Below are 12926 nucleotides of genomic sequence, written 5' to 3' on the forward strand. Positions count from 1 at the left end.
ACTCCAATCTGTGGGAGTTTCAGTCGATGACAGTAGTCATTACTCAATGTTTACTTGACGGACTTTATGTGCTTGACATTAAAAATCATGACGAGTATGAAAAGAACATCAAAAGTCAAATAGAAAACTTGCAAATCAATCACAAAAAACCAGTAAAAGGAACTTGTAGTTTGTAAACGCCAAAACTGAAATATCGTGACTTTCATTTATTGACTTTGCGGGTGTTTAGTATTCATCATATTCGACATTTTATCTGATAATATATAAAAATGCCGAAAGTATCAGGTACGATAAGATTCGTTTTACAATTATGCTTACTCATTTCTTTAGAATAGAGGTTATGAAAATGTTTCCAAAAAGAACGTTAACTTGCTTAAAATCTGCGTAACATAGTATGTTTGAATAAAGAATAGAATATAGGTGCATGGTTAAATATGTTTCACGTTTTCTTTTGTCATTGTTACGGTTTTACCCATATATATGGTGGTATATTAATTGTGTCAAGGATGACTTAGCGTATAAAATGCCGGCTATGTTTACCACAAAGAGGTAAAAAATATGCTCCAAAGTCTAAACCTTTAATTATTACATATATATGGTATATGGTTGGTAGACTCAGTTTCTACACTATGTTCAAAAGGCCCATTATGCGTAAAGTCTTGGCTAACTAAGCCTAGACCTAGGCTGGCTTCTGTGCTGTGGTTTGCACAGAAGTGTCCTGGGTATTTCCCCAGGGTCACTTAGCGACCTCACTGCTCTGAGGATTTCTGTACTTTGGAAAGCCACAGCCACACATTCCAGGACTACATGGGTGACTGATTCCTCTACACAGAATCAGCCTCTTCATGTATACATATATTCACTCATCTTAAAATAATTCATTCTGAACACACAGAATATAGTACACAATAAACATTATGGGCAAGTCATTAGGGAAGCTATTGTTTTGAATATGTACTGCCTAAGTTTTTCCTTTCTTTCTTATGATATGTTGTTTTTATTATTAGTTAAAGTCAAATGGGGAAAGGAGCTGTTCAAGGATGTTGAAGTAAATACAGATGATGAACCCGTGGTATTCAAGGCACAAATATTTGCCCTGACAGGTGTTCAACCTGAAAGACAAAAGGTAGTTTGCAAAGGTGTAACCTTGAGGGATGATTCGTGGGCTAATTTCAAATTAAGTAATGTAAGTACTTTTTTATGTTATTCATATCATAAAAAGTAATTGACAAAGGATAAATGTAATTTATGGCTAAGCATAACTTGATGGTATATTTTTTAATGATGATGATTAGTTTGTTAACATCTAATTTTGATAAATATTTTGTAATAAATTTAAGTATTAATAATTGAATAGTTTTTAATTTATAGAACTAGAAATATTGGCGAATCAAATTTAGAACTAGTTTAAATGCTTTTGGACTGACTGACTTTAGTAATTTTATCTAATGCCAATTTGTGTACTCTTATACATTTCATATACCTAATATGAAATGTATAAGAGTACACAAATAGTAAATTTTATTTATTTTAGAATGCACTAGTGCTAGTTATGGGTAGCAAAGAAGAAGATTTGCCTACTGCTCCAGTGGAGAAAACTAAATTTGTGGAGGATATGAATGAGTCTGAACTGGCAACGGCTGTAAGTGTACAATTTGCCAAGATAAATAATATTCAATTTTTTTAAAAAAGACCTTTATCAATTGAAAATACTAATTCTTAAAGTGCCTCTAAATATTTATAAAAAAAAAATTAAAGATATTCTGCAGATCTCTTTAGAGAGATTCAGTAAGTGGTTGTTAACTGTTTTATTTATTGATATCTTAATTTTATAAGAGTTATGTAACCTAAAACTCTGTTTTATCTATACAGTTGGATCTTCCTGAAGGGCTTATAAATTTAGGGAACACATGTTATATGAATGCTACAGTACAATGTCTTAAAACTGTACCAGAGTTAAGAAATGCATTACTCGAGTATGATCATAGTAAGTTACAATTAAATTGCACACATTACTCTTTGATATAAAATATTATTTACATTTAGATTTTTATTGATGTACCTTTTTATAGCATCTGGGGGTGGCACAGCTGGTGGTCTAACTGCAGCCCTAAGTGACACAATGAGATCCCTGGAAAGTGGGGGTCCCGGTGCCTGCGCAGCATCTGTATCCAGACTTCTCCTGGCTCTTCATGCTGCTGCCCCAAGGCTTGCTGAACGAGGAGCTGGAGGAGTATTAGCTCAGCAAGATGCTTCTGAATGTTGGACAGAAATGATTAGAGCACTGCGGGCAAGGCTACCTATGCCAGGACTGGACAGGTGTGACACATTTTTATTATGACTGTAGTAAAGATTACCTTTGGTGTTTATTCTGTTTGTATTAAACTTAATTGAAAGGTTGATAAAGGTATTCTCTCAGTTTCAATACTCAGTGGGAGGTTAAACAAAAAAAAATATGTTTATTCATTTTAAGTACATATGCACTATGTATAAGATTTCTGAAGGAGCCCAGCTCTTCCATAACAATTCCTTCCATTCCTTTATTATACATTTCTTAAAATACATATTTATAATAATTATATCTATTATTATTATTTTTAACTCTACATAAACTAGACTATGACTTGAATGTAAAGGTTAAAGCTGCTTAACTTAACTGCATAACTGGGTTTTATAAATTGTCACAAGTTATGTAAGATATAATTGTTTGTTTTCTTTTAGTAAGTCAGTGATTGAAAAATATTTTGGTGGTACTCTGGATGTTGAGTGGGTGTGTAGTGAAGCTGAAGAGCCACCAACAAAGTCTGAAGAGTCTTTTCTTCAGCTGTCATGTTTTATCTCACAAGATGTTAAATATTTACAGTCTGGCCTTAGATCTGTAAGTACTACAACATATTTCTTTCATCATTGAAAAACAACAAACATCTGACTTAAACTACTATTTCTTATTCTTTAGTATTATCTTAGATTATGCTTGGTTATTCTATATTTTTTTATAAGATTTGGTTATGCACTTCTTGCACTTTACGCATGATATTTCTTTTTTTAGATTTTTTCTTTATTAGGGTTGCCTAAAAGAGTTCACTTGTTAGCGATAAGAACGCCCTTTGCGTCCCATATAATTTTTATGTATTCTTATTATGTGTAATTTGTTTTTCTATAAATGTAATGAAGTGTAAATAGTTAAACTTATTTTTTTTTTCCAGAAAATGACAGAACACATTACTAAGATGTCAGAGTCATTGGGAAGAGATGCTGTTTATACTAAAACAGTGAGTATTTTTAACAATAGTAAACTCCATATACAATTTGATTGCGAATTAGACTCATATATTGTTGAATAATTTTGATAACCTTATTTTAACCTACCTTAACCTGCCTACCTGCCTGGCTTGGAAGAAATTTATTAGTGATTATGAAATCAAATGTTGAAAATTTCAGAGCAAAATAAGCCGTTTGCCTGCATACTTAACGGTTCAATTTGTCCGTTTCTATTTCAAAGAAAAGGAATCGATAAATGCCAAGATATTGAAGGATGTGAAATTTCCACTCGACCTTGACGTGTATGAGTTGTGTTCACCCGAACTACAGGAGAGATTGACGCCTATGAGGAATAAATTCAAGGTAATATTATTAAGATTTTGATATTTTTAATAAAAGCTTTGCTTTCATGAGTTAATTTTGTACAGGGAAGATCTCAGTAATATGTAATTATTTTTCACCTTAGAAAACACTTCATTTGGTCTGAAATGAAGGGCTTATTATGTAGGGATTGAATAATTTTTAGGAATTGGATGATGCAGCCGTACAACAATCTCTCCCCGCTCGTAAAAAGAATCAAGGGGACAACAAAGATCTAAGAAAAAAGAAACTGGTGCCATACTGGTTTGAGGATGGTAATGCTTGTTTACTATCACTTATATATATATATATATGGAAGACTGAACTGATATAACCTAGAACTATCCTAGACCAGAAACAAAAAACCTCAGAACTGAAATGTTACGATCACCCTAAAGTCCTTATAAGTTTTCGAACATATTTAACTTAATAAATAATTATGGTCTTTATTTACCTAACTATTATTCTCAATTTGTTAAAGAACAAAATTCAATAGGTAAATGAAATTGGAAACGAAAAAGCAACCAAAAAACGTGATTCCAGACATAGGCAGCAACAACAGCGGCTTCTACCGCTTGCAGGCCGTGCTGACCCACCGCGGCCGCTCGTCTTCGTCAGGGCACTACGTGGCCTGGGTGGCACGAGGGGACTCCTGGCTGCGCTGCGACGACGACACCGTCACGCCTGTCTCGGAGGAAGAGGTGCTCAAGTTGAGTGGAGGAGGTCAGTACCCAGTGCTTGTGACATATCGAGTCTATATATGTATATCTAATATTTTGGTGCAAATTGAAATGAGGGCCTTATGAGAATTAAAAATCTGTGTTTTTTCAATTAAACTATAAGATTATCATCAAATTATTCATTTCTATAAATATTACTGTTATTATTATTTACTAAAAAGACTACTTCCTCGCAGGCGATTGGCACTGTGCATACCTGCTTCTATATGGACCTCGAGTGCTGGAAATACCAGAAGAAGACGAGCCCATGGTCACAGAAGTCACAGATGATATGGCTGGAAACCCTCCCACGGCACTCGCTTAAATTTAACCATACTTTAAAACCATCTGTCATCACTGGCTTATAGGCAGAAGGACAGACAGCATTTCATTTTAATGAAACAAATAAACTTTAACTAACTGTGAGTGATGTATACTTGACTTATGTTTATTAAGAATTTATGCTCTTATTTATAAACATGCTATAACCCAAAAACAGTTATTGAACGTTTGACTTTTCATAGAAAAGTTAGTATATTTTCATAACAATACTGTCCTTCAGTCGATGAAACTCAAATACCTGATATTACTGTACATGTTAACTCGATATTTGGTGGAGCCAGCTTCTATTTGACTAATTATAAAGTATTTTTTGTATTCGAGGCCTAAAATGTAGAAATTTGGTTGTAAATTATTAAGGTAAATGCCAAATCATGATATTTCAATGTCTAGCATATAAAGAATGATGTAAATTTTACTAAAAGAAGTCCTAAGCCATTTTATTTATTGAATCATATTGAATATATGTAACAAAAAAGATGTAATTATGTTAAAAGATAAGTCTTACATGGAACATAAGCTTATGTTCACTGAATCTTTGTCACACAATGATATAAAATATCTAAATTGAGAGCCGTCATAAATTTATTGGCTCACCTAAACAATCCTAAAACTTTATCATCAGAATAAACTCAGCCGTTAGTTCAAATGAATATAATCAAATGTCTAGTGCACAAAAGTGTTAATAAACAAGAGGACAACAATGATTATAAAATGAGTACCCAGAAATCAGTTATTATAAAGATATTTTAAACCAGATTTCTTGATTATCTAATAAACATTTACCATTACTGCAGAATCAAGAAAATGGAGTACACCACAGGGTTGGCCTTTTCCTCGAAAATGTTCATGTATAATTAAAAAACTGGTGTATTGCATTAAATTTAAAAATAAAATAATTAGTGCGTGTAAACATTTAAAGGTCTCAAATTTGTAATTAGAAATATAATTGCATTTAAAATGCATCGCAAGGTCGCTCCTCCTTCGCTTTTGTTTACATTCTAATGTAATGACTTTTGTAAGACTTAATGAATAAATTTCTTAACAATATTAGTTATTTTAATTTCTATTATAATATATGGAAACGATTCGTTTGGTTGGTTGGTCTACGGTTACTTAACATTTAAATAAATATGATTATGATTTAAACTTCATGAACAAGATGACGTAATAGATAATTGCTAGGATTATTTAAAGTACCTGGATGGCCGAACTTTGCTCGGTATTTTTATTTTTTATAAATTGTGTTTTTTGGAAATTATATTTAAGTACGAATTACATACAAATAAAATGATGAAATATGAACAGTATAGAATATATATGCTGAATTACTTTCGTGTTGTTGTGTCGTTAAAGCAATTTAAACAAAAAATAGTATTATTATTCGCCGATAAATGTCAGGAAGATACATTTTTCAGTTTAAATTGGGACTACTCAAACACCACCTTTTTGTTATTTTCTATCATTTATTCCTAGCTAGATCGATTTATCGCCCCCGAAACCCCCCGTATACTAAATTTCATGAAAATCGTTGGAGCCGATCCCGAGATTCCAATTATATATATACAAGAATTGCTCGTTTAAAGATACAATATAAGATAAGATTCAGCTTTATTACATTCGCTACAGAGCATATTTACACTACTCATGTTATTGTTTTGTCAAAGTTCGATCATGATGACATTTAATATTTAATAATATTAATCTGCGAGAAAGCAATTGTTATGGTTTTCTTAGAACAGCTGGAAGGAATTTCCAAAGTAGCTTTACGAATTCTCTGCCCGTGCACCTGGTTTACTTTCTCTGATCGATATAAAGTAAAGTTTAAATGTTTGACTGCATTTATGGCTGGTTTCTGCCTTGGGCAGGCTTACTTCCATTATTTATTAAAGTTTCTTTTGCCCAATAAAATTGGTCAATCTCTGGGATTAATAATAAGTGTATGTTTAGGTAAGTTGCTTTTTTAAATAGCGTCATAGTAGTTGGCGGTTTTATGTTTTTTCGCCGTTTTAGGTGTAGGAAACGCAATATCAATTCAAATAAGATGTATTTCTGTACTTTTACTGCCGATGTACTGTGGGAAAGCAGGAAGAGGTATATTAAAAGCTTTCGTGCTCGCATACGTCGTTGCAGGTAATTCCTATTTGCTATTCTTCGTAATGAGGTTCGTAGGTTTTTATACAATAAAGTCTAATCGTGCAGCCGCCGATCGACAGAAACACTGTCAATTGCCATGTCGCTCATCAAAGGGCTCGCGCTTTTTAGACTTGATGCTCTATCGCCCAAATCCAATAACCTATCTCAATCCATTTTTGTCCATCTGATATAGACATCTCAATCAAAATATTGACAAAAGTGTGCCAATAACCAACCAACGGATTGTAATAGCCGTCTGTCGATACAAGCTATCCATGGAAAGTCGGAAGTGTATGTAGATAGAACTTTGTATGAAAATGACAGGACAACTGTGCCAATATCCTTAAGATTTAAATTATGTATACCAGTTTTTTAAAGAATTAAAAAGCTATTTGATATGTTTTTATTGATTCAAATATGACTGTAAAGAAAATGCAAAAAGCAAAAATGGATTGTCTTCGTGGTTTGGTTATTGGGATGCAGATAGGTGATCGATCGACTGTCACGTTCTTACCTCATTGTTGTCAATCTCTGATTGTGAATTAATTATTGGGTTCGGACGTTAGTCGATGTTTGCGAAATACTTTGATGGGAGGATTTTTACACAATATATAACAGTTAAAAATATCCGATTTATTAACGTACGACTAAATTTTACGATAAAACATCCCTGATGAGTAAATTGACAAAAACAATTATAGCATGTTACGTATAAAAAATACAGAAATCGGGAGAAGGGGGGGGGGGGGGAGATTATGATTAATTACTTCACACCATAAAAATGAATTGCGATTTGGTAAGGTACCGTACGTTTTAGGTCCGATAACAAATATGGCTTTTAATGCGAAAGAAGTGGTTCGCGTCTTTGCCTGTAGCACCCAGCTGTCATGTAATATCACAAGAATAAAATACAATTTTATAGCTAACCCATTGAGAAGAGCACTGCTGAGTATGAACCCTGAAAGAGATGAATTCAAAGGTACGTTAAGGTTTGTATTTAGATGTATAGTGGAAATTAATATATATCTTGAGAAATCTTGAAGTGTTGAACATTTTAAAAATAATTTAGCTTTTGATGTTTTGGATTTGTAAACTATAGAATACATATAGGGCAATTAAATTAGGATTGATTAAGACCCTTGTAATATTATTATTAATTTACGTATTTAAATAATTAAAGACTATAAACGAGAATTTATAAGTTTCGAGTGTTTCTGACGACAGCTATAATATTAAGTGATTTTTAAGTATAATTTATTATAAATTTTTAGGTCTATTAAAGACATAGTAAAACCTATAGAAATCGAACTGGAGAACAGTATAGAACTCCAGAATACGAAAGCAGAGAATGACATTGTCGACGACATGTTCTACTTTCGACATAAGTCTGATCTAATTCAGGAGAAATATCGGTAGGAAAATAATTTAATACAAAACCGTTGTACTAAACGAAAAGTAAAAAAAAATGTCATTAGTGGTTAGTGTACAGGATATTATATTAATACTTATTAACTATACGAATTATTTTAAACATAAAAGTTTAAACGATTTTTATTTTATTTAAGTTCTAGATAATAATAGACGTAATTGTCAACCCGTTAATATTTTTTAGGATATGTGCCAAAGACCCTGAACCAATGAAATATTGGAAGAAATACATACAAAAGATAGAACTACGCTGTCAAAGACAATTAGACCACGCGGTTATCTCCTGTATGCGTATATTTTCTTCTTCATATAATATTTGCTATAGCCTTTTACCGATACATGCTGGTATCATGTGCTGGCCATTGATGCTTCAAAACGCTTGTCATATTGACCGTTATCTTGGTTCTCTTTGCAAATATGAGGATCTGGTAAGTAAAGTACCAATTTCCCTTTCCTTTTCCAGATACAATGATCTATGTATCTGAATCATGGTAGGCTTTTGGGCCTTTTGTTTTAAAAAAGAACATATAAATCATATCAATACTACGTTTCAGTTAGATCCCGGACTGGGAGAAGGTTATATGTATTTGAAGAGAGCTTCGGTCACAATTATTGAAAATCTTCATGACGTCAACATATCCGTGCGAGAAATTGTTGAAAATGATCCACATGTAAGTTTTGATTCCAAAAATAACTAGGCACAATATTATCTAGTGGCGCTAAAACCCTATAACGGTCTTAGGATAAGATTTAGAGTCGAGGTTTATCGTAAACTGGGTATTACTATTGAACAAAAAAAGCCGGAAACACCCGACACGTCTAAGGATCTGGATGATCCATGAACAATAATATGTACCTACATGAACATGAACAAAAGTATGACAGATTATAACGCCCTGGTGTCAAAGCCACTTCCGATTAGGGAAAACACAGCTTTCCCAAGGGAAGGCGAGGAGACCTTTACTACGTACTTAGCTCTCTCCACTGAGCTTCCGTCCTGCCTTTTAAGCGATTAACCAACCCGCGACGGCCTAAGCCGAGGTTGGAGTCTCTCAGTGAGACGCCCTTGCGCAAGTCGATAGACACTGTGCCACTTCAGGCCAACAGCGAGATTCCAGTAAAAAAACTCAATCCAACAACTAGTCCACAATATAGCTCGAATCGAAAAAATGAAGGCTATTCTCATTTCTTGTCATACCAATTATAATACGCAGAAGCTACAAATGAATAATAAAACATTTTCAGTGTCAATTAGCTAACGAGAGCGCACAACAATTAATTGATGCATTTAAAGAAAAATACAGTATAATGCAAGGAGCTGTTCTAGTTGTAAATGTTTGTTTGGCTCTTCTCTTTCTACGACTTGTCACGTCGGCGCAAAGTTACCACGATCTATATTTAACTAATATAGATTATGACAATGTGTATATAACTGGATACTTTAAGAGGATCGATCAGAGGCGGAGAGATAAACATAAGTGTTCGTTACTGCCACTAAAAAAGGTTACAATATGTTAATTATAATTTTATATAAAGCAAGAAAAGTTAAATAAACAGTAATGCATTACCTAACACATGCTTATTATTATTAACCTAAACTGATTACGTATTTAAATTAAGTATTGAATTAATAGATAGATACCTTCTATATAAAAACATCGCGATTTTTATAGAAACGAATACAAATCTTTAAAAAAGTATTATATCATAATATTAAACTAAATTAATCAATTTTAGATGGAAAGAAATCGTTATATAGACGTCTATCTAACGTCTTTCATTCCGTCTGAACGTAGCAAGCTTTTCACTCAGATCTTAAAGCTAACGCTGGAAGCTATAACGGCAACAACGTTCGTGATGCTTGACCGTCTCTTCTACGAAGCCTTGGATGTGGTCCGGCAGTACGCAGACTCGGAACATTATGGGATTGGAGATTTGGATGTTCTGGTATATGTTTTTACAGTTTTCACATTATAAATTCCTTATCATAATTAAACCACAGTTTATTTTTTAAATTTACTTTAATAATTTTCCCTTGTATGTTGTTGTTCATTTAATCATTATGATTATGCAAATGGCTGATCGTTGTTGTTAAAAAAATTTCATGTTAAAAAATTTTAAAGTTAAAGTGCATGTTATATTCATTTGTCTACATTTATAGGTGGAAGGAAAGGGATTCCTTGCAAGCATGGTTCGTAAAGTTATCGATGGGTTGGGTAAAGTGAACACAAGTTCAATATGCTTATCCAACAAGGAATGTCTGCCGCAGCCTCATGCAATATTGCCAAGCTATTACTTTAAAATATATGGAGGATATTTGTGGATATTAGCACTATTGTATTTGAATCCTTACACATTGAGATTACGAAGGTTATTGATTTAAGTTTTCATTATTTAAGCCTGAGAACCCCCCAGAATGGATACTGCCTGAGTTCGAGCTGTTTAATACCGCAGTGCACTTTTTTCAAATAAAAAAATTATGTCGAATCCTACCATATAAATAGCAAAAAAACTCGTTTTCATAGCCATAACATAGACCTATGGTCCTAAATAAAATGCCTATTAACAACTCTAACGGCTGAGCCGATTTTAATGAATTATGCTACAATTATATATTTTATACTATAACAGTGAATTAATTAATATATATAAATAATTTCAGACTAATCTGTGCTTTTTTCTACCCACATCGCGAAAAGCAGAGAATATTGCATCTCTACAACGATATTCTCAAAAAACGTTTAAGAATGCAGAAAACACTTCGTAAAAAAGCCGTGCAAGCAGTGAGGGCTCACTATCTGTCGGGAGAAAATCTTGTTACTTTGAGGATAAGGTTCCCTCAGCTGCTGGGATGGCTGGGTGCTTTGCCCCTCGCGAGGATGAAATGTCTTATATGCGAAGAAATTGAACCTAATATGAAAAAAGGTATGTAGATGTCAAAACAAATACTGTTCCTAATACTCTTTTACTGTCGTTTTGGTTATGTTTATGTAGCAATCCATTTAAAAATTCTAATTTCTCTATTTTTATTATTTTGGTGACAATTATTAAATTTTTACGCAATAAGGTATCTAAATATTAATACTGTCCATTTTCTAGGTTGCGATAAGAGCTGGCATAACTGTTCCAGCATTAGGTGTCCGTTCGTATACTGCGATGAGTGCTGGAAGGACGTTGGAAGCAGTTGTCTGGCCTGCGACCCTGCCCTTAATGAGCTCAGTGACGTTGACTCTTTGAGTGACGATCAGCCTCCGAGATACTGACTAGTAACTTAAATAACTACGTAAAGAATTTGCGAAAAAAATCTTAGTGTCTCTAAATGACACTAGAAATTGTCACTTAATCAATTGGATAATTGCTCTAAATTTATTTAATTAAGTATACTGGCTGCACAGTTCAGGATATGCTAAACTTTACAACCTAAAACATTTGTGAACGTGGTAATAAAACTATATATTTTTATGATTATTTTATTTTAGAACAATCCATATTCTAACTGTTCGCCTACAGTAAGATTGCTAACAAATTGTATGTTATCTGCAACATCGTTGCACAGTTGGGCTAATCCAGTCAGATTGCCGTTTTCCTGTGGACTGAAGTGATAAACGAGCTGAAATATAATACTTATTAACTAAGGAATTAATAATTAGATAAAACTGATTAAAATTACACAATTTTTTTTATTCGCCTACACGAGGTAATAATAAAGGGGTTTGCGTTTTACAAGTATAAAATGTACTAAAAATACCGATAAAAAGTCGTCATAAGTTATCCAGCCATCACTGTCAGAGTCGGCAGCATTAAACTTCTCTTTACGAAGCTCCATCGAACTTTCGTCCCCCAAACTTTCAAGAACAGCACAGCTATTTAATAATAGTTTTTTAAACTAAATATTATTCTATAAAATGTATTTCATTTAATATTATTATGATTAATATATTGATTAGAAAATTACTAACAAATCATCGAATCCAAGCATGCCGTTTGACTGGTTGTCGAAAAGAAGAAACAAACTGTGCAGGTTCGCTATAGTAACCTCATTCCACCCAGGAAACCTTTCAACTACTTTCTGCATACTCCATCGTCTATCTTGCTCTTTCATTTCCTGTTTTATTTACATATATGCCAATAATATAGAACATCAGAGTTCCGAACTATTTATATATATATAACAATAGCTTTATAGATTAAAAACAAATTCTCATATACAGGTATTTATTTACCTGGTTATACTGCCGTTGTTCAGCCAGTCTTTTGTAAAACAATTCAACAAGCTTGTCATAATCAGTCTTAGTAGCTTTCTGAGTGTCGGCTACCTTTCTCTGAGGCTCACCTATAAATATTGCAAAGCAAGTGGAACCACAGTACAAGAATATGCTTGACATCCATTTTCAGGACTTAAACCATTATTATTGTCGTTGTTCATGGGCGGCAGTTGTCAGATTAAAAATGTTACGCGGAACCTAAGAATTCCGTAATTAGCTAATTCAGTACTGTTTTTAAAGTAACTACATATTTACCAGTTGCGGTAAAGTCTTCTTGTCTATAAAAACATATGGGTTTCCTCTTTACGGGATACTCGAAAAACCTCCCAAGACTCGAGAACAACGTGCTTATATGGTGACCCATATTAACAACACCAATATTTATATTGGCTACTGTTAATATTTAAATAAAATTTGA

At 33.2% G+C, this 12926-nt stretch overlaps 3 protein-coding genes across 3 annotated transcripts; 2 read left to right on the plus strand and 1 right to left on the minus strand.

The window, feature by feature from the left end:
- Window positions 1-90: 90 nt before the first annotated feature.
- On the plus strand, window positions 91-5729 carry LOC111002606 (ubiquitin carboxyl-terminal hydrolase 14). The gene is made up of 11 exons (XM_022272762.2): window positions 91-285; window positions 1008-1186; window positions 1535-1642; window positions 1873-1987; window positions 2073-2319; window positions 2722-2878; window positions 3207-3272; window positions 3442-3624; window positions 3788-3896; window positions 4165-4344; window positions 4538-5729. The coding sequence occupies exons 1-11, from the start codon at window positions 270-272 to the stop codon at window positions 4663-4665; spliced, it is 1488 nt and encodes a 495-aa protein (XP_022128454.1). The 5' UTR covers window positions 91-269; the 3' UTR covers window positions 4666-5729.
- Window positions 5730-6413: 684 nt separating this feature from the next.
- LOC111002693 (protein sneaky-like) lies at window positions 6414-11678 on the plus strand. Its single transcript, XM_022272888.2, has 11 exons — window positions 6414-6629; window positions 6693-6812; window positions 7633-7804; window positions 8087-8227; window positions 8428-8671; window positions 8798-8914; window positions 9489-9746; window positions 9981-10190; window positions 10405-10613; window positions 10906-11168; window positions 11343-11678. The coding sequence occupies exons 1-11, from the start codon at window positions 6524-6526 to the stop codon at window positions 11504-11506; spliced, it is 2004 nt and encodes a 667-aa protein (XP_022128580.2). The 5' UTR covers window positions 6414-6523; the 3' UTR covers window positions 11507-11678.
- A 40-nt stretch (window positions 11679-11718) lies between these two features.
- On the minus strand, window positions 11719-12885 carry LOC111002698. The gene is made up of 5 exons (XM_022272893.2): window positions 12764-12885; window positions 12467-12576; window positions 12203-12348; window positions 11992-12106; window positions 11719-11853 (listed from the first exon to the last, which is right to left on the minus strand). Exons 1-5 carry the CDS (start codon window positions 12870-12872, stop codon window positions 11719-11721), a joined length of 615 nt encoding a protein of 204 aa, XP_022128585.1. The 5' UTR covers window positions 12873-12885.
- Between the last annotated feature and the right edge of the window lie 41 nt (window positions 12886-12926).

The sequence above is a fragment of the Pieris rapae genome, chromosome 3 (genome assembly GCF_905147795.1).
Source record: "Pieris rapae chromosome 3, ilPieRapa1.1, whole genome shotgun sequence".
Classification (NCBI taxonomy): domain Eukaryota; kingdom Metazoa; phylum Arthropoda; class Insecta; order Lepidoptera; family Pieridae; genus Pieris; species Pieris rapae.

Coding starts and splice junctions, on each gene's coding strand:
- LOC111002606 (XM_022272762.2), top strand. Junction 3,625..3,787: donor CTATGAGGAATAAATTCAAG/GTAATATTATTA, acceptor AATAATTTTTAG/GAATTGGATGATGCAGCCGT. Junction 4,345..4,537: donor GCTCAAGTTGAGTGGAGGAG/GTCAGTACCCAG, acceptor ACTTCCTCGCAG/GCGATTGGCACTGTGCATAC.
- LOC111002693 (XM_022272888.2), top strand. CDS start 6,524: ATGGCTGGTTTCTGCCTTGGGCAGGCTTACTTCCATTATTTATTAAAG. Junction 6,813..7,632: donor GCTCGCATACGTCGTTGCAG/GTAATTCCTATT, acceptor CGTACGTTTTAG/GTCCGATAACAAATATGGCT. Junction 8,915..9,488: donor TTGTTGAAAATGATCCACAT/GTAAGTTTTGAT, acceptor AAACATTTTCAG/TGTCAATTAGCTAACGAGAG.
- LOC111002698 (XM_022272893.2), bottom strand. CDS start 12,872: ATGGGTCACCATATAAGCACGTTGTTCTCGAGTCTTGGGAGGTTTTTC. Junction 12,577..12,763: donor AGAAGACTTTACCGCAACTG/GTAAATATGTAG, acceptor CAATATTTATAG/GTGAGCCTCAGAGAAAGGTA. Junction 12,107..12,202: donor ATGCTTGGATTCGATGATTT/GTTAGTAATTTT, acceptor ATTATTAAATAG/CTGTGCTGTTCTTGAAAGTT.